General features: G+C 53.0%; 11 protein-coding genes across 11 annotated transcripts; 5 read left to right on the forward strand and 6 right to left on the reverse strand.

Annotated features, from left to right (window-relative positions):
• Positions 1-1,823: 1,823 nt before the first annotated feature.
• Positions 1,824-5,480, reverse strand: MYCFIDRAFT_34831 (uncharacterized protein; the record flags this gene model as incomplete). Its single annotated transcript, XM_007931466.1, has 2 exons — positions 1,824-4,616; positions 4,683-5,480. Coding segments are annotated over 2 exons (3,591 nt in total), but the record flags the coding sequence as incomplete, so codon positions are not given.
• A 1-nt stretch (position 5,481) lies between these two features.
• MYCFIDRAFT_177921 (uncharacterized protein) lies at positions 5,482-6,382 on the forward strand (the record flags this gene model as incomplete). The annotated part of the gene is made up of 6 exons (XM_007931862.1): positions 5,482-5,651; positions 5,690-5,697; positions 5,721-5,967; positions 6,000-6,069; positions 6,100-6,207; positions 6,251-6,382. 6 exons carry the CDS (start codon positions 5,482-5,484, stop codon positions 6,380-6,382), a joined length of 735 nt encoding a protein of 244 aa, XP_007930053.1.
• Positions 6,383-6,414: 32 nt separating this feature from the next.
• MYCFIDRAFT_177922 (uncharacterized protein) lies at positions 6,415-7,195 on the reverse strand (the record flags this gene model as incomplete). Its single annotated transcript, XM_007931863.1, has 8 exons — positions 6,415-6,443; positions 6,475-6,569; positions 6,606-6,634; positions 6,679-6,737; positions 6,784-6,866; positions 6,906-6,953; positions 7,006-7,023; positions 7,050-7,195. The coding sequence occupies 8 exons, from the start codon at positions 7,193-7,195 to the stop codon at positions 6,415-6,417; spliced, it is 507 nt and encodes a 168-aa protein (XP_007930054.1).
• A 33-nt stretch (positions 7,196-7,228) lies between these two features.
• MYCFIDRAFT_208746 (uncharacterized protein) lies at positions 7,229-12,053 on the forward strand (the record flags this gene model as incomplete). The annotated part of the gene is made up of 4 exons (XM_007931864.1): positions 7,229-7,257; positions 7,293-7,427; positions 7,460-7,500; positions 7,545-12,053. 4 exons carry the CDS (start codon positions 7,229-7,231, stop codon positions 11,279-11,281), a joined length of 3,942 nt encoding a protein of 1,313 aa, XP_007930055.1. The 3' UTR covers positions 11,282-12,053.
• MYCFIDRAFT_156600 (uncharacterized protein) lies at positions 10,726-12,643 on the reverse strand. The gene is made up of 2 exons (XM_007931865.1): positions 12,528-12,643; positions 10,726-12,467 (listed from the first exon to the last, which is right to left on the reverse strand). Exons 1-2 carry the CDS (start codon positions 12,624-12,626, stop codon positions 11,448-11,450), a joined length of 1,119 nt encoding a protein of 372 aa, XP_007930056.1. The 5' UTR covers positions 12,627-12,643; the 3' UTR covers positions 10,726-11,447.
• Positions 12,644-13,110: 467 nt separating this feature from the next.
• Positions 13,111-15,677, forward strand: MYCFIDRAFT_156603 (uncharacterized protein; the record flags this gene model as incomplete). Its single annotated transcript, XM_007931866.1, has 2 exons — positions 13,111-13,714; positions 13,772-15,677. The coding sequence occupies exons 1-2, from the start codon at positions 13,377-13,379 to the stop codon at positions 15,675-15,677; spliced, it is 2,244 nt and encodes a 747-aa protein (XP_007930057.1). The 5' UTR covers positions 13,111-13,376.
• A 1,144-nt stretch (positions 15,678-16,821) lies between these two features.
• MYCFIDRAFT_57678 (uncharacterized protein) lies at positions 16,822-19,224 on the forward strand. Its single transcript, XM_007931552.1, has 4 exons — positions 16,822-17,158; positions 17,214-17,298; positions 17,375-18,671; positions 18,737-19,224. Exons 1-4 carry the CDS (start codon positions 16,922-16,924, stop codon positions 18,903-18,905), a joined length of 1,788 nt encoding a protein of 595 aa, XP_007929743.1. The 5' UTR covers positions 16,822-16,921; the 3' UTR covers positions 18,906-19,224.
• A 368-nt stretch (positions 19,225-19,592) lies between these two features.
• MYCFIDRAFT_79594 (uncharacterized protein) lies at positions 19,593-19,895 on the reverse strand (the record flags this gene model as incomplete). Its single annotated transcript, XM_007931867.1, has 1 exon — positions 19,593-19,895. A coding segment is annotated over one exon (303 nt), but the record flags the coding sequence as incomplete, so codon positions are not given.
• Positions 19,896-19,985: 90 nt separating this feature from the next.
• On the reverse strand, positions 19,986-20,654 carry MYCFIDRAFT_71922 (uncharacterized protein; the record flags this gene model as incomplete). The annotated part of the gene is made up of 3 exons (XM_007931614.1): positions 19,986-20,380; positions 20,440-20,511; positions 20,625-20,654. The coding sequence occupies 3 exons, from the start codon at positions 20,652-20,654 to the stop codon at positions 20,228-20,230; spliced, it is 255 nt and encodes an 84-aa protein (XP_007929805.1). The 3' UTR covers positions 19,986-20,227.
• A 1,311-nt stretch (positions 20,655-21,965) lies between these two features.
• Positions 21,966-23,744, forward strand: MYCFIDRAFT_87376 (uncharacterized protein; the record flags this gene model as incomplete). The annotated part of the gene is made up of 9 exons (XM_007931868.1): positions 21,966-22,025; positions 22,107-22,184; positions 22,245-22,291; positions 22,420-22,445; positions 22,538-22,779; positions 22,845-22,929; positions 22,997-23,014; positions 23,418-23,436; positions 23,600-23,744. The coding sequence occupies 5 exons, from the start codon at positions 21,966-21,968 to the stop codon at positions 22,588-22,590; spliced, it is 264 nt and encodes an 87-aa protein (XP_007930059.1). The 3' UTR covers positions 22,591-22,779; positions 22,845-22,929; positions 22,997-23,014; positions 23,418-23,436; positions 23,600-23,744.
• A 588-nt stretch (positions 23,745-24,332) lies between these two features.
• Positions 24,333-25,077, reverse strand: MYCFIDRAFT_79591 (uncharacterized protein; the record flags this gene model as incomplete). The annotated part of the gene is made up of 2 exons (XM_007931869.1): positions 24,333-24,796; positions 24,852-25,077. Coding segments are annotated over 2 exons (690 nt in total), but the record flags the coding sequence as incomplete, so codon positions are not given.
• Positions 25,078-25,095: the final 18 nt, after the last annotated feature.

Here is a 25,095-nt window from a genome sequence, read left to right on the forward strand (position 1 = left end):
CCCGCACGTTCGAAAATAGGCGCTTGCACTGCTTTGGGAGGAAGGTAACGTTAGATTGCCCAAACAACCACGCCAATTCATTGACAAATGCCGGGCTCGTCAGTGGACCGGATGGCCTTTCGGAGAAATATGCTTGCACTGGCCGGGCTATGCTGCTTGTCAAGGTTGAGAAGGTGTTCGCCGGCGGCATGATCAGATTGCACCTCGGAGCAGGCATGAGATGGTGAGACCGGAGCATTCACGTTCGATGTCGCGAAAACTGACGGGCAAAAATGGGATGGGTTTCAGAAATTGATCAGAGGGGAAAGCAAACCGCGTCTCCCGAAGACGAAAAGAGTCTCAGCCGCGACGTCACCGAGATTCCCTGATCGAGGCTCGTCAAGCCTCTTCGCGTCTGACAAGTGACCTTGGTATGAGACATGAATACTGGCCTGGACTTGCGTCTAACCTTTCGTGCCCTACTTGTTGCCTCTCTCGAGCACCACGACAGGGGCTACCGCCATATCCGAGTACGAAGCTCTTACAAAGATCATGGAGCAGCACTATGGACAGGTACCAGAAATTCGCTGGCGAAGGAGTCCCGGTGACGAGCACGAAAGCTAGAGATACGATGATTCGACCACGGAAGTACGGAGTAGTCGCCTGTTCAATTGAAATCAGCTGTGTTCCTGATGTGCCCACGCTTGCTATTCAAGATATCGGGAAAAATCTCAAGGTTCATCGCATCATGCAGCGGATAGTAAGCTCCCTCACCCGGTACCTGAAGCAGGTGGTGCCTTCACGCCAAGCTTCAATGTGAGTTTCTTCTTTGGAGGCTGTACTGCCCCGTCTCCATTTACGCTCTCTTTCTTTTCTGATGGGCTCATAGCGCTCAGGCTCGTTACCCTCGACAGGCTAGGAGGATGGGCATGTGGATGCGAGTGGGATCGCTCTGGCGGCGCTGCCGTGAGACTGGGCGGCGAGGCTGACGGCGGTGGAGGACTGATACTCAATGCAGTCGCATCGCCGCTCGTACTCCGGAAGCCGACCTGGCTGGCTGTGTCAGGGGAAGCAGAGAAGCTGGCGAGGGCGGGCGGGCCTGAATCTTCTGCAGGTGCTCCGCCGAAGGATCGGAAGCCACCGAGATTGAGATTTGTCGGCGGGAAGGGAGATGTCAGACTTGGTGGCGGTGAGAAAGCCGGCGGGCCAGCAGGACTCTGAGTCTGAGGCTTGGAATAAGTCGCTGATGTGAACTGGTCTTGGCTTGGTTTCTTGAGAACCAATTTCTTCGCGGGCGGCTGAGTGGATGACGGTCTTCCAGGCACAGGAGGCTGTGACAGAATCTGCGTAGCTTTGCGAGAGCCAGCAATTCCAAGATCCAGCACCACCACTCTACTCTTGCCTGCCTTGCTGCTAGTAGTCGAAGATCGACGAGAAGTCGAAATCTTTGGTGCTGATCCAGGAGTAGCAGCCTTGCTGACCTTGAGTGTTTTTGGTGTGTCCTTCGACGAGCTCAAATCCACCGACGCCTTCCTTTTGATGCCGCCAAGGGATAGCTTGAAGCCGCTCTTCTGCTCCGCAGGCGTTGCCGCATTAGATGAGATGCCTCCTGCGCTCCATGGCACAGCTGGCGGTGGCATCGAAGCTTGTTGCTGCAACTGGAAATGATTCGTTGCAGCTTCGCTCTGCCGTCGGGCCATCTCTGCTTGAGTCTGGGCGATCTGCGCTTTGAGGTAAGCCTCGTTCTCCTGGGCCTTGAGTTTCTCCTTGATCTCGTCGGATAATGGACCGCTGTACTTCAAGCCTAGGCCTTCCATAATTTCATAGTCCTCCCACGCAAGGCCTTTACTGGGCTTTGTCCTGTAGTTGCCGTGTGGAATGAAGCGCATCTTGCCTTTGCCCATGTGCTCACAGCGATAGGGTCTGGGCAGCTTCAATGTCACTGTGTAACTTGTCACAGGATCGAAGAGCAAAGCAGCAATGTCGCAGAACGAGCCAATCTCGTCAATGGCTAAGGAGGGATGCGTGGTAGCATACCAGAGGGCCTGCTTGAAAACCTCGTCGTTGCCCAGGGCGATCTTCAATGCAGCTATAGCGCCCTCGGGCGTCGTCTTGCGCGTTGCCTCGATGCGGCGTGCCTCGTTGGATCCAACATCCTCAATTATCAGGCCTCCATCGTTAACAGGAGCGGGAGCTGCAGCCTTTTCCTCGCCATCGCTCAGCGCAATGTGACCAAGAGCTTCGCCAAAGCAGCGAAGAAGCCTGTCGCGGAAGTATGGACTGCGGTCATGGACGAGATTGTAGAGTAGATGCTTCATCACTGATGATTTTCGGGCCAACCCTATCTCCGTCAAGCAATGAAATGCTTGTATCCGTACATTGTCAGCCGTACTGTCTCTGGTGTATTGCAGTAGCTCCTTGGCCTTATCTTTCACCACTCCAGCCTTAGTGAGCTTCTGCAGGCATTCAATCGCAGTGGTAGAATAGATGTTCTGGTAGGTAACAATCCATTCGTCCAGTCGACGGTATCTTTCGATCACGTTGACAGCCTCCTGTTCGAAAGCGGCGTTCGGGTTTATTGGCTCTTGATCCTCCTCCATGCCCATGTCGTCGTCAAAATTGAATTCGAATGTCTGCTTTGGTTCGATGATGCGATGGGATGCCACCAGTGCATCAGTAAGACAAGTCATAAGGGTTGCAACATAGTGACAATCAGAGTACGCATTATCGGAATTGTCGTTGTAGATCAATTTGTCAACGAAGAATCTCTGGACCTTGTTGGGAACCTTTCCCTCAATGTCCCTCAGCTTCGACATGGCTCGTGGAATAGCGCACTGCATAATGAAAGATACTCGGCTGCTGAAGTCGTTCGGCCGGGGCATCGACTTGATGTCTCCATCGCAGAAGAAGTGGGCGAAGGCCTTCGTCAGGTGTAACGTGCCGATTTCGGTCAACTTGTCCTTTGCCATAAGAGACAGACCTTCGGCAGCCATTACTCGGATGCCGTAAAAGTAACGCTCGTCCATGAGTGTTCGAACCAAAATCGTGAGCGAGACATGGTGCGGATTAGACCCCAAAAGATAGCGCATGCTCTCATACTGTGCAACTAGGTCTCGATCCTGTTGCAGTTGTGAGATGTACATGTACAGAGGCATGACCAAATGCATCTTTCCAATCCACTCAAAGTCGGCATCCATGCGGATCCATTCATAACTTTCTTGGCCCATTTTGTCTTCGTCTTCAGCAGACCAGTCGACTAGGTTCCATTCTTGTTGGTCCTGTTCGTTGTCGAGTATGTCGCCAAGGCAGTAGAGCAAAGCATCAGAGCCCTCCTCGCCGGCCGCACCTTCTGCGACAGCTCGTTCCTTTGCACGTCGCGACCGCTTGAGCCGCTTGTACTTCGTATTGTAAGGAATCTCGAGTTTCGTGATCGGCTCTTTGATTTCCACAATATGCTCGTAGGGTGTGCCGTCGGCTTCGTGAATTCTGATTGTCATTGGTCCAGAAAACACAGTCTGTATCTCAGGAGCCCAGACCTCCTGCACATGCTCCTTGATTTCACGCATGAAATTGTTTGGGGCGAATTCAGGTTTCGTCTGTCGTTCAAGCTGTCGCTGTACGATTGTCATCTCTACAACAAGCTTCTTCTTGTTGAATCGCTGCGATACATGGAAGATAGGACATCCAGAACCCAGGACCCATTGTTTGAAGAAGGATTCGAGCTTGTTATGGCCAAGTTTCTCGCAGGTCCGTTGGAGATCTATGGTCGACAGCTCACAGTTTGTCAATGCACCAGTTTTGGCATTGAGGAAGATCTTATTGATTATTCGCATCACACCTGTAGAGCCACTAGACTTGACAAGTCGGCGATCGAGAATGCCAAGCACCACTGCCGACTTGAGGTCCACAAATTCTCGGATGGAGGGATCGACGTGCAAGAACTTTCCCTGGTCCCATATCGAAGGCCTGTCAACATCGAGATCGTAGACTTTCTCTGCAGCAAGCTTCTGTTCCCACCGGTAATGATTGTTGCCGCAGAGCGTCTTGAGAAATACGTCGGTCAAGTAACCAGCAATACCTGCAGTAGCCCAGGTATCCATAGGCTCTTTGGGAATGATGTTGACTCCACTCCATTGATCAGCTGCAGCCCGCACAAGTATCTTCGTGTTCCTATCCAGCGGCTCAATGATCTCCTGTGGGAAGAGCAAACGCGCGCTGCAAATCGACATGCCGGCCACACTGATGGCGTCGTATGTCAGGTCATCGACAAACAAGACTTGATAGGCAGGGAACGGAAATTTGCCGCCGCCCACAGAGATGAAGTCAACCGCCCCGGTGATGGGAAAGCAGGTGTTCTCGACCTCGCCAGATCTGCCTGGTAGGCAGTAGCCAGACACCTTTACAGCACTCTGGCCTAGCTTTGCCTCTTCTTCTAAATCGCGGAATGCGCTTAGATCAACGTGCTCAAACGGTCCAACTGCAAATCCTACGTGACGCGCCGTAACCGCCTCATTGAGCGAGAAGCTGATAGTGTGGCGTGTTTCGTCTTCAGTATCTGTGGTCTCGTCCACCTGATCGCCAACACAGAGCACAGCCAACTCCAGAGCGGCATCCTCTGGGCTGAGATCGATCAAGTACTCCGGCCTCATTGCGGCAGCGCTCTTCGACTTTGTTTGCGTGTCCGTTCCGTTGATCATTTCCACATCACCGCTAGGTGCACTGGCTGCACTACCATTTGGTAAGGATGTATCAACCTGAACCTTCTTGAACGCATCGCCCAAGGTTTTCGGACAGCGAATTGCAAATTCCCAAGTACATCGACTGTTCCCGTCATCCACGCATGGGAATATGGATGAAGAATTTCCTGGATAAGGTTCGGCTTTTGTGTATAGATATGGATATCGCTTGTCGTCCTCGTCGCAGCCTACCCAATGAATGCCGTCGCGGTGGTCATCGAGCACGAACTCGACTGTGAGTTTGATGGGCGCAAATTGGGGTTGTTGGGGCTGTTGGGGTTGTTGGAAGTTCTGCAGTACTGGTGTCTCCACGCTTGCCATCGCGTCAGCATCCTGCTTCTGCAAACTCGGCGTGGCCGGCGCGGGTGCAGGATCCACTCGCAGCTCTTGAATCTTTAGTTTAGGAGGAAGCGTGATCTGGAGCTGCGGCGCAGGATTCGGTCGTAGTGCGTCTTGAATTCTCTCCTTCAGCATCTGGTGTTGATGTGCCGTAGACTTGCTACTCATCGAGCTCTTCTTGTACGGATCCTCATACTCAAATTTGGCGTTGATGCCGCTAACCTGGATCGAAGTAGGTCTGCATTGGCGGCAGTGCAGCGATATCTGTCGCAGGTCTTTCGCCAGAGGTTGTATTGTGATTTCGGTACTGCCTTTCAGCGTTCGAGTCGGAAAGTCGACATCCAGATCCACGCGCTGTTTAAGGATATCATAGTCGCGACGCGGTGGGGGTGCGCCATCGACGCCCACCTCACCGAAGGCTGGCATGATGCCGCTCCCAGCCAAGAAGGCCGCCGACGAGGTTTGCGGTGGTTGCGCTCATCTGTTGCTGCGGCGAATAGTCGCTGATGAGCTTGTGAACTTGGTAACGGCGGGCGCGCAGGTCAGCGGCGTAATGTCGGCGTTGGCAAGTCTGTCGAGATATGGCGTAGAAGATCGGTATTGATATCGAGAAGTCGGCGACGAGATTTCTTAAGGAGTTTCGGTGCTGTGTGGAATGGCGCAAAGTGAGTGTTCTGGTCGAAGTCACGGTTCAAGGTGGAAGCCGGAGCTCAGGCCAACCGCGCCAGGCACCCTTGCATGTGAGCTCGACTTCACACATTCCTGCGCTGGAACCCGACGCTGAAATCACGTCTTACGCCGACTCACCAGAGACACTGAATTTATTTGGAAAGTGGCAATTTACTATGGTGAAAGAATCCAGGCATGATTCAGGTGGCGCACTGCCTTTCCCCAACTTCACGTCGCTTCCTCCGTGCAAAAGCGCGCTTCATTTGTTAAGAAGAGCACTTCATTCGCCTCCACATCCTTTAAACCCTGGATAGGAGATTCGTCCAATAGGGAATCGTGTTGGAAGGTGGGCAAAAGATCATAAGCTTGCGATCAGGGACCATACGTGGAAATACCTGCACGGGCCGATGGACTAAACAAGAACGATAAACCACTCGTACTATTATTATGCGCCCACTACTGGAGGCTGTCCAACCCAACAATAGTCTTCTTGGGGCTCGAAAGAATCTAGGGAACACAAGCAAAAGACGACGATCCAAGATCCGCTCGCTGAGATGCAGCCGCGGAGCCCAAGGCGCATATCAACGCCCTGCATCAGCTATAGATTGCCGGCCGGTCGTGATCTGACCTCGACTCAGCATGAGGAAAAAGACATTTAGGATGACCGTATCCAGCGAGCACGATACGAAACTCACGTACACTTGGCTACCTCTTGCACTGCTCACACAATGCATATCTGCTACGACGGCACCAGATTGAATAATTTTGCTCGCTGTGCCTCGTTGTGCCATGTGAGGTTCTCGTACTGACAATTGTGAGCAGGGAAATGCATGTATGGCAGCAATGCTGAAGCACATTCACAATTGCTTAGGCATTTTCCACTACGGGATGACTTTCCCTTCCTTCAAGGCCTGCGCAGAACACGATAAAGGGAATGCAAGTTAAACAGCGTCACCGGCATCAGAAGCTTGTGTGTCTTTTGACCAGCTTCTATTGTGCTGGAGAATGACTTGCCTGGATGCCAACTACCAAAAGGTTACATTAGGAGTCAGACGTGCACGCGGGGTCCGACGAGCTACCGCCTGTACCCAGTAAGCTGGAAATCGCGTCTCAGAGATCAGTGTAAGAACTCTTCCTCCCAAGCTATTCGATGCATTAATACGACAATTATGGTGCTGTCACCAACGGATCTTGTGACGGGACTGATCGGTGACACCACTGGGTGAACTTCTTGCCCTTTGAAAATGCATAATGTAATACGGGAAATATCAAAATTCATTACTGGTTTCGCAGATCGATGCTCAGGCAGAAGGCCCCGACAGTGACCAAATTGGCTCTTGCTGTTCTCGCCAGTCCTCGCGCATGTGGAAGTAATCGATTAAACTGCCGTGATCCCTCCGTACGACCTGGCAGCAACTTCTATCCTGCTTTGCGTCGCTGCAATTCCTACTATGGGTTGAGGGACGAGTCATTGCACGAGAAGCTCTGCATATCGCATCTTCTATATGCGCTACGACCCGAGCAAACTGTCGTGGTGATGTACAATTATGAGATATTTCCTTGAGTTAGGAACGAAGTCTCGAGATGGCCAAAGCACTTCTGTCACCTCGCGGTTCGTCAAGACCTACCACAAGCTATGACCCTTCCGCCTCCAAGGCTAGGCCTGAGGGTGGCGCAGGGTGCCAGATCAGGAATTGGCGACATGTGTATATAAGACCATTCGGCTCTATTACAAGCAAGATAGTCGATGGAGTGCGGGGCGTCTGGCTTGAGACAAGTCAATACGATGGAAACCTCGATACGTTGATGAATGCACAACAGTCCAAGGAAATCTAGAACTGAATCGCGCATCGCGGGATCTGAAGCAAAGTTCGCGTCCGTGCTCCGATCAGCTGCGTCACTGCAGGAACATTCGCGTCAACCGCGTTACTTGCTGCATCCACTTTCACATTTCCGATTGCTCTCTAGCTGAGCAGCATGGAACCACAACACCTCCACAGCAATCCCCCATAACTCCCAGTATGCCGCCTTTCGTGCCCAGAAAGCGCGAGCACTCGCCCATTGCCTCGCCACCAACGAAACGAAAAGCGCAGGCGAAGCCAGCATCTAAGAAGGGCAAGCAGACATTGTTCGAAGCTGCTGACGAGCCGCGTAAAAAGGCCAAGTCTGCAGAGGAGACCAAGAAAGCGCTCAATGCCACATTTGGCGACGATGACGACGACGAACCGCTTAGCGATGTCGACAGCGACGAGTTCGAAGATGTACCGCCAAGCAAAAGGCAGAAGATGGAGTCGGACAACGGCGATGATGGCGACGAGATGGACTGGGAAGATGCCATAGACCATAGTGCATCAACCATAGTTCAGCCGGGACCATCCACTTCCAAGCATGATGCGGAGATTGGCGACATTGATGTGTCTCTAAACGAAGACAATGTGTACATCGAGCCTGAGATATCACTCGCAACTGGGAAGAAAGGCCCAACCAAGCGAGAGCGTCAGGTCAGAGTGATCACGCATTGCTTGCATGTGCAGAGCTTGATGTGGCATAACACTGTTAGGAATTCATGGCTGAACGACAAAGAAGTGCAGAAGTCGCTTGTTGATGGCTTGACAGATGGCGTGAAGAAAGAAATCACACGATGGAGAGAGGCAATGGGCACGCTCAGCAGAGAAGAGTTGCAAGCGAAGAAGGAAGCCGCTGCAAAGGCAAAAGGCAGGAAAGGCGGCAAGGGCAAAGGCAAGAGCAGTGGCCGAGATTGGAATTACGATGCCAAACATCTTGAACAAGGCGTTCCGAATCTGAGTCAAGGTGATCCCTTGCTCCGGTTATTGAAGGTACTCACGGCCTACTGGCGGAAGCGTTTTGTCGTTACCGCACCAGCAATCAGAAAACTTGGGTTCATGCCGCTGAGGAGACTGCGAGACGAGATTAAGCACTGGGACAAGAATCGCAACGATGCTGAAGAGCATGGTGAGCGCATTGAAGATCTTGCTGCCTTTCGTGGGCTTGCAAAGAAGTGTGAGGGGTCGCGCGATGTAGGTGGTCAGCTCTTCGTTGCACTTCTGCGTGGCATCGGGCTTGAAACCAGAATGGTGGCAAATTTGCAACCCTCGGGCATTGGCTGGAGCAAAGGCGAAGAAGCCAACGAAAAGCGGTCGAAGAAGGATGCGAAGCCCCAAAAAGAAGAGCTCGACAGTGATGACGAGACCATGGAATCAGCTTCGAAGATTAATGATGCTTCTGCGTCGAAGTCATCTGCAAAAAAGAGCCAGTTCAATGGGTCTACAGCTTCGAAGCATGGAAAGAGCTCGCTGCCGAACAAAAAGCCAACACGAAAATCATCTGGAGGTAACAAAGGCGATGCGATCAATCTCGAAGATCCAGATAGCCCCTTGACCGAGCCACCGTCTGATGACGATAATCACGACCCCAGTGTTGTGGCTGAGGATGACGATGATGATGTATCAGTGGTCGATGTAACGCCTACAACACCAAGGAGGAAGCCGTCGAAGAAGTATGATCGCGACCTTGCATTTCCTACATACTGGACCGAGGTTTGCTCACCAGTCTCACACAAGTGGATACCAGTCGATCCTATTGTTCTCTCTACCATCGCCTCGAACGACGAACTTCTTCAGTCCTTCGAACCTCGCGGTAGGAAAGCAGAAAATGCAAAGCAAGTCATCTGCTACGTCCTTGGCTTTGCTGCAGACGGCACTGCCAAGGATGTCACTATTCGATACCTCAAAAAGCATCAATTGCCAGGCAAGACGAAGGGTATGCGAATGCCTGCCGAGAAGGTACCGATCTACAACAAGCGAGGGAAAGTGAAACGCTACGAGGATTACGACTGGTTCAAGACAGTCGTGTCCATGTACGATCGCCCTCAAATCAAGCGCACTGCCGCCGACGACCTGGAAGAGCAGACCGATCTAAAGCCCTTCAAGCCTGCCAAAGAAGAAAAGGAAGTGGAGAAGGAGAGCTTGCAATGGTACAAGCAGAGTGCCGACTATGTCCTCGAACAACATCTTCGCCGCGAGGAGGCCATTCTTCCGCACGCGAAACCGGTCAAAATGTTCAATGCTGGTAAGGGTGATAAAGCCAAAGAGCATCCAGTATTCCGTCGCAGCGACGTGGTCGCCTGCAAGACCGTGGAAAGCTGGCATAAGGAGGGTCGAGCTGTCAAGACTGGAGAGCAACCCATGAAGCACGTACCTGTTCGAGCAGTGACCTTGGTCAGAAAGCGAGAGATGGAGGAGCACTTCAAGGAGAATGGCGAAAAGCTACAGCAGGGCTTGTACAGCTGGGACCAGACCGATTGGATCATTCCTCCTCCGATCGAGAATGGCGTGATACCCAAGAATGCTTTCGGCAATATGGATGTCTATGTTGACACTATGGTGCCGCAAGGCGCTGTCCATCTACCACTCAAAGGCTCGGCCAAGATCTGTAGGAAGCTTGAAATCGACTATGCTGAAGCTTGTACTGGATTCGAGTTTGGCAAGCAGCGCGCTGTGCCGATTCTTACCGGCGTCGTGGTCGCTGAAGAGCATGAGATTTTGGTTCGTGATGCTTGGCGAGAAGCCCAAGCTGAGATCAAGAGAAAGGAAGACACCAAGAGGACTGCCACTGCACTTCATTGGTGGCGGAAAATGGTCATGGGCATGCGAATCATTGAGAGAATGCGAGCCGAGTATGAGCGAGCAGACGATGGTACTGGTGAAATTAATCCATTCATCTCTAAGGCGCAGAGGGAAGGCAAGCGCACAACCGAGATGGACATTGATGAAGATGCTGGAGCTGGAGGCTTCTTTCAGCCTGGTCACGAAGAGGAAGAGGTTGTTCAGCGCAAAGTCAAGCCTGCTGTCGACGATGCAGACCTTGGTGGCGGTTTCTTTGCGGACAGTGAAGACGAGGCGGTTCATGATGAGGGAGGCGATGGTGGCTTTTTGGTTGAAGACGAAGCGGAATCCCACGTTGCAAAGGCACTGGTCACCCACCCTGCGTATATCACGCCAACGTCCTTACAGTCCGCTGCCAAGGTCCATATTGAAAGTGGGCCTGAACACGACAATTCTCCGCCTTTTAAACGCACATCTGCCAAGAAATCGGCTGCTCAGGCAAGGAACTCTACTCCCAATGCGAATGGTCGCACGAAGCCTAAACGCAAGGTGGCAATGCCAAAGGCATCGACTGATGAAGAGGACAATTTTCCAGCCTCAGAAAAGAGTGAAGGGGTATCTGCTGCAGATGACGATGAAGATGAGCACAGTGAGGATGAGATCATAGCAACACAAGCAGATCGGCGCCGCAGCTCACCTCAAGTGCTCATATCGCCTCCTAAACGTACACCACCTGCTCGTCGCACATCAGGCCGGACAGCGAAGAAAGCTACACCAGTCCAAAGCCAGTACTTCAACGCGGTCGACAAGGACGATGACGATGACGATGACGATGACGATGACGATGACGATGACGATCTTGATGAGGACATGAGCGAGGAGGAAATAATTAAGCCCACCAGGACCACAGCACGAACCAGGGCGAAGAGGTAAATAACAGACTTCTCTGCTCCCTGAGATTGGACATATTTGAAGAACTCGCTTCATGTATGGCTTATCTGAAGTGCTCTGGTCACACAATAAATCTTCTTCGCCAGACCAAACCAAAGGTCGGCTCACAAATACTTCTTGCACCTCAAACAGATCACTCCTTTCGAGATCACAATCTCGCCTTCCCATTCTTCCCCTCCTCCTCACTCTGCCTCTGACAATCCTGCACAGCCTTCCATGCCATCTCCCCAAATGGCCCCGCCTGCGCCCCGAACTCCTTGGCATTAGCACTACTCGCCTGCCTCACAGCATACCTCGCCGCAATTCCCTGACAAATGACCGCCCCGCGATACAATCCAAACGCATCACCCCAAGTCACCTCTTGTTTCGAAAACTCCCAATCCACAACCGAATGATACCACTCCAAAGCTTGTTCCCGTGTAGGAAGACCTGGCGTCACACCCACTTGAAAAGCATCACTGGCTCGTAAAGTTTTGAGACCAGTGTGTACCCACGGAGACGTGAGATTCACCACATCAGACAAAGGATGTCCAATCGTCGCCATTTCCCAATCCAAAACTCCAATCACGTAGGGCTCCGTCGGGTGGAAGACCATATTATCGATTTTATAATCTCCGTGCACAAACGTGCCCCGATCCGTCGGTTGCGTGGTTTTGTTTCCAAAAAATTCCACCATTTCGTCATAATGCGGGATTGCTCCTACAGGTTCACCGGTTTCTATGTCTTTCGTTTCGGCCTGGGTGATGGAGAGGGTCGCGAAGGTTTTTAGTTGGCGGCTGTAGAAATTGTTGGGGCGGCCGAAGTCGGACATGTTGACGGAGGAGGGTTTGACGGTGTGGAATTTTGCGAGCGTTGTCACGGCGGATTTCCACATTTCGGTGCGGTCGGATGCTGAGACGTCGGGGATTGAGGGGTCGCTGAAGATGCGGCCGTTTAGGAAGGACATTATGTAGAAGGGTGTACCGATGATGGTGGAGTCTTCGCAGAGACAGATTGCGTCGGGGACGGGGACGGGGGTGGATTGGAGGGCTTTTATTATTCGGTACTCGCGGTCGACTTGGTGGGCGGTTTTGGAGAGGAGTTTGCCCGGGGGCTTCTTGCGCATGACATATTTGTTTTTGTGGGAGTCGGTGAGGAGGTATGTTGGGTTGGATTGGCCGTAGCCGAACTTGTAATAAGTGTTAGAGTGTCTTGCGAGTGCTCGGTGGATGCCAATGATGAAGCTTACCTGCTTCACGTCTAAAGGAGTCTTGATCTCTGGTACGTTGCTGTCGATATACTTGGCGAGACTGTCCAAGTCAATGGGCTGTCTAATAGGGCCGGCCATGCTTGCGTATGGCAGGAGTGGAAGAAACTACATGTTGATGTGTAGAGTAAATGGAGAGTGAGGTCGAACAGCCTCGGTCCTGTCTCTCTCCACATTCACTTGGCGAGCCGTGGCTTTCCCGAGCTCCACGCCGCGCCGCAGAAAGTGTCGGTGCTTTCGAGTCGAGCAATCAACGGTCGGCAGAAAGCATATGACAGCGTGTATATGTTCACAATCTATCTGGATGTATAGCAGCGACGGCTGCAACTCGGCAATGCGACCCAAGCGTAGCCATGCATGATGCACTCACTCACAGTGCCACGCTGCAGCCTCAGGCATGACAGATTCTCGCCTGGCATTCCACCCTAGCCGCCTCTGGCGCCTTGCGGCCTCCTGCATGATGACAAGGTTGCTGTCGTCGCGGTTGTGGTGTCCAGACAGACTACCGACTACGTGTTGACAAAATATCAGCAACGCGCCGCGCCGCTAATAATAACATCTTCCCATCCGCCGCGCGTGTTATGGTACCTGCAGTACGGTAGACTGCCCATTGCTGCATGGATTAGGAGAAGGCGTTGGCCGTCGCATGAAAGCTATTTAGATTATTATTATTTGCGGGCAAACGTGACCGCCCCAGATCGATCCTGTGGACACTGCTCAGTGGAAGGCACTCCTGATTCGACGGCAGCCACATCACATCACCCACACGCAATCTATTCACCAGACCACCTTAACAGGTAGTCGGGCCTCACCCGCCCTCACGTCGCACACATGGCTCTGCAGACTCCTCGCCAGCGGAGTGGCCTGCAGAGGCCATCCTTTGGGAACACCAATACCGCCTCCTCTCCCTCTCTGCGAGTCTCCACCACCGACGTCGCCCGAAAGGCCTCTTACCGCGCATTGACTGGCGTGCCCTCGGCCGCGAACACCACTCCTGTCAAAATGGACGGGAGCGACCTTTCCGTCGGCGACACCGTCAACGTGCCTGGCGAAATGTATGGCACCGTGAAGTTCTTGGGCAGTGTAAGAGGGAAGAACGGGACGTTTGTGGGTGTGGAGCTGGACAGGGGATTTGCCGCGAGAGGGAAGAATGACGGCGATGTAGACGGGTAAGGAGATGTCGTGCGAAACACTTGGCCACTCCACAAGGCTGATACAATGTCTAGCGTCCATTATTTCAACACATCCATACCAGGCGCCGGCATCTTCTTGCCCGTTCACCGTGCTGAGAAGCGCAACTCGCCAGCGGTATCCCTCGACTCATTCCCTGCGACCCCTAACACGCCATCTCACAGCACAAACCTGAATGGACATACCCCTGGTGGACAGCTCAAGTTCTCACAGTCCGTGGGACCTGGTGCAGGACGGCCCTCAAGTCCTTCATTCAAGCCTAGAAGGCCGTCTCTCCCACGACCCGAGTCGCCGCTTAGGAGGCAGACACCACAACTACAGCCCACACCAGCGCGCAACCCACTTGGAGCGAGCCAGAGAGGCGCAAGGCCGAGTGCGACTCCGAGCAAATCAAATCTCAAAGCATCCAGCAACTCGAGGCCATCTACTGCTAACAGCCAGCCTCCACGGCCATACTCACGGACTGGATCTCGATTGGGCCATAGAGCGGAAGCCGATATACCAGAAGAGAGGACGCCCGTGGGCACAGCTAAGACTTCTGGCATTCGCAATGGCAGTCATGGCTCTACCAAGTCGTTTTCACAACCCCTGCGATCGACTTCGCGCCTGGGAAGTCATGCCGGACCAGAGGAAGAAGTGCTACGTCTCAAGGCAGAGCTTGTTGAGCGGGATAAGCGATTAGCGGAACAAGCAGCAAATCTGGCAGATATGGAAGCTAGCGTCAAAGAGCTGTCTGGACTGCTCCCTACGGATGGAGAGCTCGCTCGGAGGTCCTCCTTTAACGATGAAGGCGCCGATGCGGGCGTTGCTCAGTTACGGCAGATGCTGCGTGAAAAGAACGAGAAGATCACCATTCTGACCTCGGAGTTTGACGCACATCGAGCCGACTTCCGAAGCACTCTCGACTCCTTGGAAATGGCAAGCTCCGAAACCGAACGTGTCTACGAGGAACAAAAGCGGGATCTGATTGCGCAAGTCGAAGAGCTCAGTGCGAGGTGTCAGGAATTGGAAGAGCTGAACCAAAGCAAGAAAGAGTTTGACGATGTCGCAAACCAGCTTAAGCAGCTCGAGGATTTCGTGCAAGAGCTTGAGGAAGGCCTGGAGGATGCGAGACGTGGCGAAGCAGAAGCCAGAGGCGAGGTCGAATTCCTGCGCGGAGAGGTGGAAAGAGGACGATCAGAGCTGAAGCGCGAAAGGGAGAAAGCTGCCGCTGCTGCCACTGGTGGCACTGGGCCGAAAGAGCTCGAACAAAAGGACGATGAGATCAGAGGGCTGAAGGCTATCATCCACTCGTTCTCCACGAATCCAGAAGCATCGCCGGGCGGAGCTGCTAAGGATTTGGTCGAACTGAAAAATGTCAAGTCCGCGTTGGAGGAAGCGCAGAAGGAGAAGGAGGTTCTGGAGCTTGAACTGGAACAGCTGCGCCGCGATACTGCCGTAACGAACGGGCACCATCATACTCGCAATGAGAGTGAGATGACGGCGACGCAGCTCAACACAAGCACACGCCCAAGAGGGGACACGATCAAAGCCACTTTCGCGGAGTACGCGCGTCGAGCCGGCGGGATATCGAACGGAGATGGGGCTGATAATAGCAAGCCCACAAAAGCGGCCGGTAGCAGCCTATACTGCGAGATGTGTGAGAGTGCCGACCATGACACGCTCGATTGCAGCCACTTCCAGAACAGCACTTCCACGGAAGAGTGTGGAGAGGAGAGCAAGAGTGCAGCGTCTGGGCATCAACGGCACCCATCAGCTATGCCTGCACCTCTCAGTCCTGACAAGGTGATCAAATTGCCGGCCAAGGAGAATGACGAGGCGATGGGCAAAGCAAGCATACCCAAGCATGGAGCGGCTCGAGCACAGGGCGAGGAGAAATGGTGCGCGTTGTGCGAAAAGGACGGGCATCTTGCGTATGAGTGTCCGGATGAACAGTACTAGATGTGCTGCATTTTACGCAAACCACTGATTGGCGGAAGAAGAACAAGCATCAGATGGGGAAGGTGGTTTCGATCCGCATGATTCTGGAGCTGGCGAAGTTCCGCCTTAATGGGTACATGTTCGCAGGGAGGTTTGGAGCGCGCAAGTGGGCAGGGCAGGCCGCGAGAGCGCATACGGCGTATTAAGCTTTTTGGAGTGGAGTTGGAGAGAGCAGTAGACCATGCAAGTGGTTCGATGTTTCGAAGAGCGGCGGTGGGTAGTAGATATCGATGTGGTAGTGTAATGTAGTTGCGAGCACGAGCACGAGCACGTTTCACAGAGGCCTACGCCTACTCGATGCGCAGACCTTGTCACTTCACCTCCATTACAACGGCGCTATGGCAGGACATACATATTGACGGGGGAGGTGTTCTAGAAGAAATCTACTTCTTCGGTCGCTCATCACGGGACCACCACGGCATAGCAAGGTGTCGACGAGTGAGTGCACGACTTCGAGCGCTTGCCATGGCCCATGGAAGCTGTTCACCGCTCTGTTGGCAGTTGCGTGCTTCGGTAGCGGCTCCCGGGACAGGGACGGGTCGGTGGCAGCTGCTGGGCTGGGACGGTCGAGGACGATTCTCTGGGGCAAGTTATACAGTTCTGCTTCCGCGTAGCTTAGTCACGACTGGCGGGACCTCGTCAAATCATATACATCCCAGGATCCAGCTGCCTGTTCCTGATTATGGCGCTGGCGCTAGAACTAAAGCCCTGGCCAGCCGAGAACAGCCGAGCGCAAAGGGTTCCATTACGGCATTACCTGCGCACGGCGCCTACGCCCCATCGCACGACTGGAAAGAGCGACTCGTCGCGCGCGCTGTTCACCGCAACATGCAACGTCGCATTCAATAATTGGCCGCCCGGGCGCACGCTGAAACGTCCGCTCTCGCTCTGGCTTGGCGGCTTCGTTCGAATATTCTATCACTTCCACCCTTCCGATTCACTTGTCCGGCGCTGCATCCCACTCCCTCCTCCCTCTGCTCCCGCTTTTCTCGCTGCAAAACGTGGGGAACCTGAGCCGACACGCGCGCCGCCATCAAGGTGATTGGCCCAGACAAAGCCGTCAACCCCCCAACTGTCCGCCTCAACAGTGCGCCCACCCGCTCTGCCACCGCCTTCGTACTGTTGCTTTGTAACTGCTGCCAACCAGGCCAGCCAGACCCGATCCAGACCCCCACGAAACAGATCGTGCGCGCCCAAAGCAGTCAATGCGATCCGTCGACATCGACAGACTCCACCCCAACGCCGGGCGGAGCGGTGCGCACATGTCTCCCGCCGCCACGAGGGACGTGGATGTGGCATGCCCTGCCATCCTGCCGGAATCCGACACCACCGCCTTCACCGTAATCGACCGTCTGACCGTTCAAGGCGTCGCCAACAGGCGCGCTGCGTCGGGGAAGCTCGTTGCCGGCGTTGCTGCACCCGCCGATCTGGAGCTCTTCAAGGTATGCATCCGATAAGCATGGGGAGAGGTGCTGTTCTGAATGCTGCTTGTTGCAGAAGCTGGCATGGGACGACGAGCTAACGAGGTCACTGAAGGGGAGGACGTGTCACAAGCACAAGCCTGTGGCCAAGCGCTGGGATCGTGAGTAGCCTCCTGAATCCCCGTGAAAGCTGTCCCGCTCAGCTCTTGGCAATAATCCCATTGCTAACGAACAAAGACCGCCTGAGCCATGAGACCCTCAGCCGAGGCGGCAGTTCGCTGAAGAATGCTGCTCGCTATCTCAAGACTCCAGGACTCATCTCCTTAGGAGGAGGTCTGCCTTCACCTGAATATTTTCCCTTCCACGAGATCGATGTGAAAGCGCCACGACCTGCCAGGCTGGGTCTGCACGAAGATGGCATCGTCGAGAGTGATGTCCTTTCCATGGGCATGCACGACATGGCCAAGGGAACTTCTGCCTTTGATCTAGCCACTGCTTTGAACTACGGTCAAGGACATGGCAGTGCACAATTGCTCAGATGGATTGTCGAGCATACCGAAGTCGTACATGACCCACCATATGCCGACTGGAGTTGTACGATGACTGTGGGCTCGACTGCCGCCTGGGACATGACTTTGAGAATGTTGTGCAGGCCTGGCGACTACATTTTAACCGAAGAGTACTCTTTCCCAGCCGCCATTGAGACCGCTGCACCCATGGGCGTCAGGTGCGCCGCTGTCAAGATGGACTCGCAGGGAATGATCCCATCCTCGCTTGATGATGTCCTGAACAACTGGGATGCTGTGAAGCGTTGCGGCCCCAAGCCCTTCCTCATCTACACTGTTCCAACTGGCCAGAACCCGACAGGTGCTACCCAGTCTTTGGCGCGAAGAAAGGACATCTACAGAGTCGCCCGAAAGCACGACTTGTTCATCTTCGAGGACGAGCCATACTACTTCCTCCAAATGCAACCATACACTGGACCAAACGCACCAGAAGTGCCACCACCAGCTACATACGAAGACTTCCTCAACTCCATCGTTCCATCTTTCCTGGCTCTGGACATTGACGGCCGTGTCATGCGTGCAGACTCATTCTCCAAAGTCCTCTCACCAGGCTCTCGTTGCGGTTGGATCACAGCTTCCGAACAAATCTGCAACCGCTTCCGCACGCACGCAGACGTCTGTACGCAAGGACCTTCCGGATTCAGCCAGATCATCCTCTTCAAGCTTCTCGACGAGACATGGGGTCATACCGGGTATCTGGACTGGCTCATGCATATCCGCATGTCATACACCAAGCGAAGAAACGTCATGATGGAAGCTTGCGAACGATACTTGCCCAAAGATATCGTGAGCTGGGTGCCACCTACTGCTGGCATGTTCCATTGGTTGCAAGTCGATTATCAGAAACATCCTGCGTATGGCATGAAATCCATGGACGAGATTGAGGAGGATATATTCCAGGCTAACGTTGCTCATGGAACGCTGCTGATGAAGGGGTCTTGGTTTATGGCTGAGAAGAATGGGAAGCGGTGAGTCGAGAATTTTCATTAGCAAGCACTACCCACGTAAGATACCGCGACTGATCTGTGAGCAGAAGCACCATGTTCTTCCGCGCCACCTACGCCGCAGCACAATTCGACCAAATCGACGAGGCCATCAAACGTTTCGGCAACGCTATTCGAGAAGAATTCGCTTTGAAGCCATATACTAATGGTTATCACGCTACGAATGGTCACGGCAATGGGTATGCCAACGGTCACTAAGCGAAGTCGGTGCGCAGCAAATGCCAGAAAAGTAATAAGCCCTGGATCTCCGGCTAGAACGAAGATGGGTGATGAGATGAGATTAGAGATTATGACATGACTCGCGTTCCCTCTTTTTCCGGCTGCGAATTTTTTTCTTCGCTTCCTGGTGGTAGTTGATAGCAGCGCATTCGTTGGCTTTGAAAAGCGAAGTCTTGATCAGCGCGCTTTTTCTCAGGGTTGCTTTCTCGAGAGGCTGGGAATGGCACATTTGGCCTTCTTCGGAGTCGGTCCTTCAGGCAGGCATGAAATGAGTAATCGATTGCCATCATCATCCTGTACGATGAACTATCTCTCATCTCATTTAGTCCATCGCAGCACCAGAATCGGCCACATGCGTTGAAACTTTGCACGTTTGAACTTGACGATTTGCGAGATTGAGGTGCTTGGAACCAAACCCTACAGACCCTCCTCCCCTGGTTTCATCTTTATGAGCTTAATAATCGCTGCTATATCAAGGGCTTGGTAGAGAAAGTTATGACTTGTGTATGCTGCGCTGCGCTGCACTCCCAGGACCACCATCCATACAATCGTTACAGTACCTACCTGCAGCAATCAATCATGTCCTGCGCAGCGCAATACGGCTATGGCAACACATCCCTTTCATCCTCAACCATGATGTCCCCAACAACTTCCAACATGGCGACATCAGGCATGGGAAATTCCAGTTGTGAAGAAGAGGGGGGAGGGTTTGGAAGGGGGGTTGGCTGTTAGGTGTAATGGGAAGGGAGGGGAAAGATGTGGGAGGTGGGAGTGGGAATGGGACTGTGATGTATAGTGGAGAGGCACGGGTGGGTTTTGGAGGGGGGACTGGGCTTGGGAAGGTGGTTGTGGTGTTGCTTTTGGGAGCGGTTTTAATACTGTAGGATGTTGGAGTGCGGGTGTATCAGCAGCGTTTGAGGATTTCGCCACGACGGAGTAGCTGCTCGGCTGGAGAGCGTGCGCGACTGCCTGGATATACCCAGGTAATTTTTTTTTGTCATAATCGCATCTCGTATCTCATCGAGGCAAGCTGTAGATATCGGTGTGATTATAGATCTTGAAGAACAAGAGTGGCAGGAAGCCTTACTTTTCATATCCATGCTGTCCTATTTCGCGCCTTCAACGCCCGGGACCTGCCTATTCCGCGCGATAGTCTGCTTGTGCGTCACGCCATTATTCTCTCTGAGCCTGCGAGGCTCGAAGCAGACTGTCGCCCGACCTACTCCGCCCTGGCAGACCTGGCGCGCGAGGGTATCTTCATAACAAATTTTCTTTCGCAATCATAAAACTTCCCTACCACCTTATCTTCCTCCGCCGCGGTGGTCGCTGTCTATCCGGTCGAGTGCTTCCATCATGACGACTGAGTTTCCGCGAATCACACACATTCCGAGTCGTACTTTCTCGTTGTTCGGCTTGCTTTCGGTCGCTTCGTCAAGGACTATGTTGAGGAAAACCTGCTTGATTCTCAGCCGCCGTTCGTTCTCCGGAAGTCTGCGCATGCTGCCATGCTTACATCGTATCCTCTCAGAGTTCCCATCACCTTGCGCGAGCCGTTCAATTGCACTTCTACGCGCTTGTCGAGGTACTATTGAATCTGTTAGCCAGTGATTTTGGGCGCCAGATTGATGGAGAACTTTGGCAGACATCTGCCAGTGGTAGAGCGTGGAGAAAGTCTAGATGTGAGAAGATCTGACTCACCTTCTTGAGTTCTGGCTGTGCTTGAGGCATGCTGGGTGGTGGTGGGATGCGATATTGATGCGATGTAGTTGTCGCGAAATGTATGTACAATGTCGCGAATCTACCATTCACGTGAGCTGCGGCCGGGCCGGGACCTGCCGTCGTAAGGCGAGCGAGGGAGGTTTGTCAGCTAAACGTGCGTCTGGTCAGGCCACCACAAGACCTCACGTCGTTGCACATATCAACAACAGTGATGGATTGATTAGGAAGATAAGGCGACTCTCAGGCGCAAATTCACCAAATTTTCAAACATGCGTACTCTGTGTTGACCTGAGCGTATATCTCGCCCAAGTCATACTCTGAAGAGCGGAGCTATACCACATACGGCTACTCTGGCACTAGGACGAATGGCTCCTGGCACGTATGAACTTCTTTTCAGGTCCTTGGTCCTGGACAGAGATATGGCCGGCCTGGAGGAATCAGAATCAGCCAGCTGGTCTGGTTTGTGTATGCTCTGCATCAGGGTCTGACCGTCTTTCGGCTGGCAGGCTTCAGTGAGTGGGCTCTACTCTTGCCAAAGGATGGGGACATCAGTAGACAGGCTTGGATCTCGAATCGCCTCTTCCGCAAGCCTCACATTCTCAACATCTGCATTTCAGCACACACTTGTACTCTGTCTAGGCGCTTTGGACCTGCTCAGAGCCGGCGACGCCGGAAACAATAATAATGAACGAACCGAGCCGGAGTCGATGCAAAATCCGTGGGCATGTTCTCATTAGACCGAATCTAGTGAATGACTAGCAGCCCGTCTCTTCGTGGCGTGCAGCTAAAGGGATAAAAATGGACAGTGCGGAGCTCAGGCTCAGACTCAGACCGGTCTGGGCTTGCTTCAAACACTGCCTTCCACGTTCCTAACCAATGTGTGCCAAGCCAAACCACTCGCCACGTTCGCAAAGATAAGCACCAACATCATGCACAAGGTATCGCCATGAGAAATGACACGCGTTGACGGCCGAGGCAGCGACCATGGATTGCATCGCGGAATACCGGGCGATATCTTTTAGTTCATGACTAGAGGTACACCTCGGCCAGCCACCGATTCAAATGTCTTCTGGACGTGGCCGTTAGAAGTGGCAAGACGCCATACGCGATGCGGTGTAAATTGCAAACCTACACCACACGCATGAGGCTCTCGCTGAATTTTCTTAGTTCGCGCATGGAGAGTCGAGGCTTCTTAAGTCCATCACAATAATGCGGTATCCATTTCTGGTCCAGGCAAGCTCACTTCCGTATATATATCCAAAGCAGTGTCGCAATTGCCCCATCCAGTCGATCTCACTCGCTTGATCAATCCACGCCAAAATGCATCTCCTTTCAGGTCTCGCGCTGCTCTCTGGCCTTGCATCTACTGGTCTGGCAGCAGTATCTTGTCCTTCACCGGCCACTTGCAAGGGCTTGACTGCCCTTGTAGCCTCTGCTTTGGCAACTTACCCTCCTGCCCAGTCCTTCTGTACCAGCAAATTCCCAGTGCCTCGTCAAACATGCGTGAGCACCGCACCCCTGGCGACAATCACTACTACAGTACGGCCCTTCCGTCCTCGAGCGAGCTTGTCGTGGACCATTCGCTGATGATGACTGCAGGTAGCGACCAGCACTCAAACCACAACAGTCGCGACTTCCACTGTGACGTACGTTGAATGACTTTCCACCCCTCATACTCCCAACCTTCATCATGCATCGGCTCACCCATAGCACAGCGTGACTGCACCAAGATCCACGAGCACATCCACGAGCAGTGTGACTGCCACCATTACAGGGCCCCCAACTTTCGTGACCTCGACGGTACGTTGAATATTCCTGATCGGTGGAAGAGCGCAATGAAGCTTCTTACAGCCTCTTCCCCGGCTGAGATTTGAAGTGCTAATGAGATGTAGGTCTCGGCCACGACAACTACCACAGTTACTGTTACGGCCAATGCGAAGCGTGACGTCGAAGCTCGAGCAGTTGACCCGAGAGCATCACAACTGAGCAGCCTCACGAAGCAGGCTTCGGCTTTCGTAGGATCCATCTGCACCTGTCTCGAGAAGCCAGCGACGACCACTGTCACTACTACACCATCAACCACAACATCCGTGACAGCCACTGTGACGTCGAGCAAAACTGCTACTAATACTGCGTAGGTCACGAAGCCCTGGAAGATGGTATATCCTTTCTGCAACCTCTACTAATGAATGTACACAGTACGGTTACTCCAAGCACTACCGTCACTACCACGACGACTGTGGCTACATCTACCGTTACTCCAACCAGCACGGTAACTACTACTGTAAGCATTGTTCGTTCGGCTGCCATCCGGCTGCTTCTGCCACGAGGTACATGCTAATTTGCTTTAGACCACTACCACTGTCACCGTAAGTGCGACTGTTACTCCACAAACCTGCACAAACCATACACCCTCATTGAGGGTTGCAGCGACGGCACCCAATGCACCACTCCAAAAGACTGTCTTATCACGTCCTTGGACGATGCATGCGCAAACGCCTGCACGGGGGATTGTATTACAACACCTCATCCTTGGACCGTGCCAACTCGACGGGGACTTTGCTGAGCCCAATGGCCGCGTGTGACAGCAGGAAGCATGACCGGGCATCTCATATCTGGCATCAGCAGCACTTTGACCACCCCGTCGTCTTTTCCGCATAAAATCCTCCAGCTGAACTGCCCACATCCTCGAGTGCTCAATCTTTTCACGGAACCCTTTCGCAACCCTTACGCCGGAAAACACGCAGATGCTAACATCGAATTCTCACACAGACAACTACTACCGCGCCTAGTACGCCGACCTGCAACGATTCCCAAGGGCTTCTGGAAGGTTGCCCCAACGGCTCCGTTTGCAATCCACCTTCTAATTGCTACGTTGTTTCGTTCAACGAATGCGACATTCGCTGCGCGACTTCTGCCGGTTGCATTGCGTATTCATATGACAACACCAATAGCCATTGTGTGCTTTATTACGAGTGCTGTGGGGGAGGAACGAAGAAGAGGGGGTTGAGGTATCGAGCGGAATGGCCGGCGCTTGGCGGTGGTGGGGATGGTGTTGTGCATGTCAGACCTGGGAAGAATGTAACTCTGGACGCGTAATCGTCTCGGTGTTCTTCTCTGGCAAATACCTTTAGCTGCAGGCAATTGATTCTGTTACGACTTGCAAGAGTCTCTTTCGTTATTTGTCTTCACCCCTCCCCGACCAACAACTCGCGGCAACTCACAGTTATATTCCCTCGTTGCTTGCTTGGGATGAACATCGAAATCTGAGCTCTTTCAACTCATCTCCTGTGTGTGTTGTAGATTCCTGCGGTCTTTGTGACTTCCTTATCCGTAACGTTGAAGCTAATACGGAAGGCGGAGAAGGACGGAGGGGAAGGTATATGGTACAACTAACTCTATAATTTTTTTTATTAACATCTTCATTGTATCCTTTTCACAAAAAGATGTTCAAAATCTTATGAGAATCTTGTATAAGCTCGGCGTCGTTAGCAGTTAGGTTTACTATATACACAATTAGGAATAGCCAGCCGTGGGCGGAGAGCACTGCGAGAATTGCTTCTTAGATCATTATAATCATGACATGTACATTTCATTATTCGTCTCATTTTTTGTGTTCCCATAAACGTCGACGCCAAGTCGTCTGGGTCGTCAAACTGTCGTGTTGCTTATGCTGTCATTTCGAACTCATGCCATATAGCTGCCGCCACGTCCAACAGGGCTTCGCTGATGTGCTGTACCAGTCGAGATACCATTACTGGCGGTGCGGTCGAGCGATAAATCTTGTGGGCTTTGATGTGTCTTCTCATCGCTGAAGGCAGAGGCTCTGCTGGCTGTATTTGCCGGAGCCTGCGGTGGTGGTGGGAGAGGCACAACGCCTGAATCAGCGAAATCGTCGTATGAGTGGCGGCTTGAAGTGGGTCGACGGTTTCCTGCTGTTGGATGTTCGCTAGGACCATCTTGGTCTGGGTTCGCAGTCTCGTATTCGAGCGCCTTGATGAACTTAAAGAACGCCGCGGATAGCAATGTTCGTACGTTGACATTCATCTTGATCGATTTCTGGGAGCGAGTAGGTGGTTGTACGCAAGTGCAGGGCACCCATGCCTGCGACCTGCCAACTTCTTCAAGTAGTTCCAATGCATGCTGGCATTCTGTCGGCCTAGAAGTGTCGTCATGATAGCATACCGGTGCATAGACCGGTTATACCAGAAGGTTTCAATGTGACAGCGCTAGAGGTGCTGTAGCGTGCGAGCCAGCCGTGGTTTCCTGACGAGAGATTGGCTGCAGCAGAAGGAGCTTTCTGCATCTGGATGCCACGCGGAATACGGAATACCAATTGCCACAGTGGCTGGACGGCCTCGCCACAAATGACACGAGCGACAGCGACAACGTACGATGTCGCAGTGTCGTTGATGAAGATGTGATGTCTGGGCTGGGAAAGAGAGTGCAA

Source organism: Pseudocercospora fijiensis, assembly GCF_000340215.1.
Source record: "Pseudocercospora fijiensis CIRAD86 unplaced genomic scaffold MYCFIscaffold_8, whole genome shotgun sequence".
NCBI lineage: Eukaryota > Fungi > Ascomycota > Dothideomycetes > Mycosphaerellales > Mycosphaerellaceae > Pseudocercospora > Pseudocercospora fijiensis.

Excerpts from the sequence above, each read along its gene's own strand:
- MYCFIDRAFT_156600 (XM_007931865.1), bottom strand. The coding sequence starts at position 12,626 with ATGGCCGGCCCTATTAGACAGCCCATTGACTTGGACAGTCTCGCCAAG. Across the intron at positions 12,468-12,527 it reads CTCCTTTAGACGTGAAGCAG|TTCGGCTACGGCCAATCCAA; the intron begins GTAAGCTTCATC and ends ACTTATTACAAG.
- MYCFIDRAFT_57678 (XM_007931552.1), top strand. The coding sequence starts at position 16,922 with ATGCGATCCGTCGACATCGACAGACTCCACCCCAACGCCGGGCGGAGC. Across the intron at positions 17,159-17,213 it reads CCGATCTGGAGCTCTTCAAG|AAGCTGGCATGGGACGACGA; the intron begins GTATGCATCCGA and ends TGCTTGTTGCAG. Across the intron at positions 17,299-17,374 it reads TGTGGCCAAGCGCTGGGATC|ACCGCCTGAGCCATGAGACC; the intron begins GTGAGTAGCCTC and ends TAACGAACAAAG.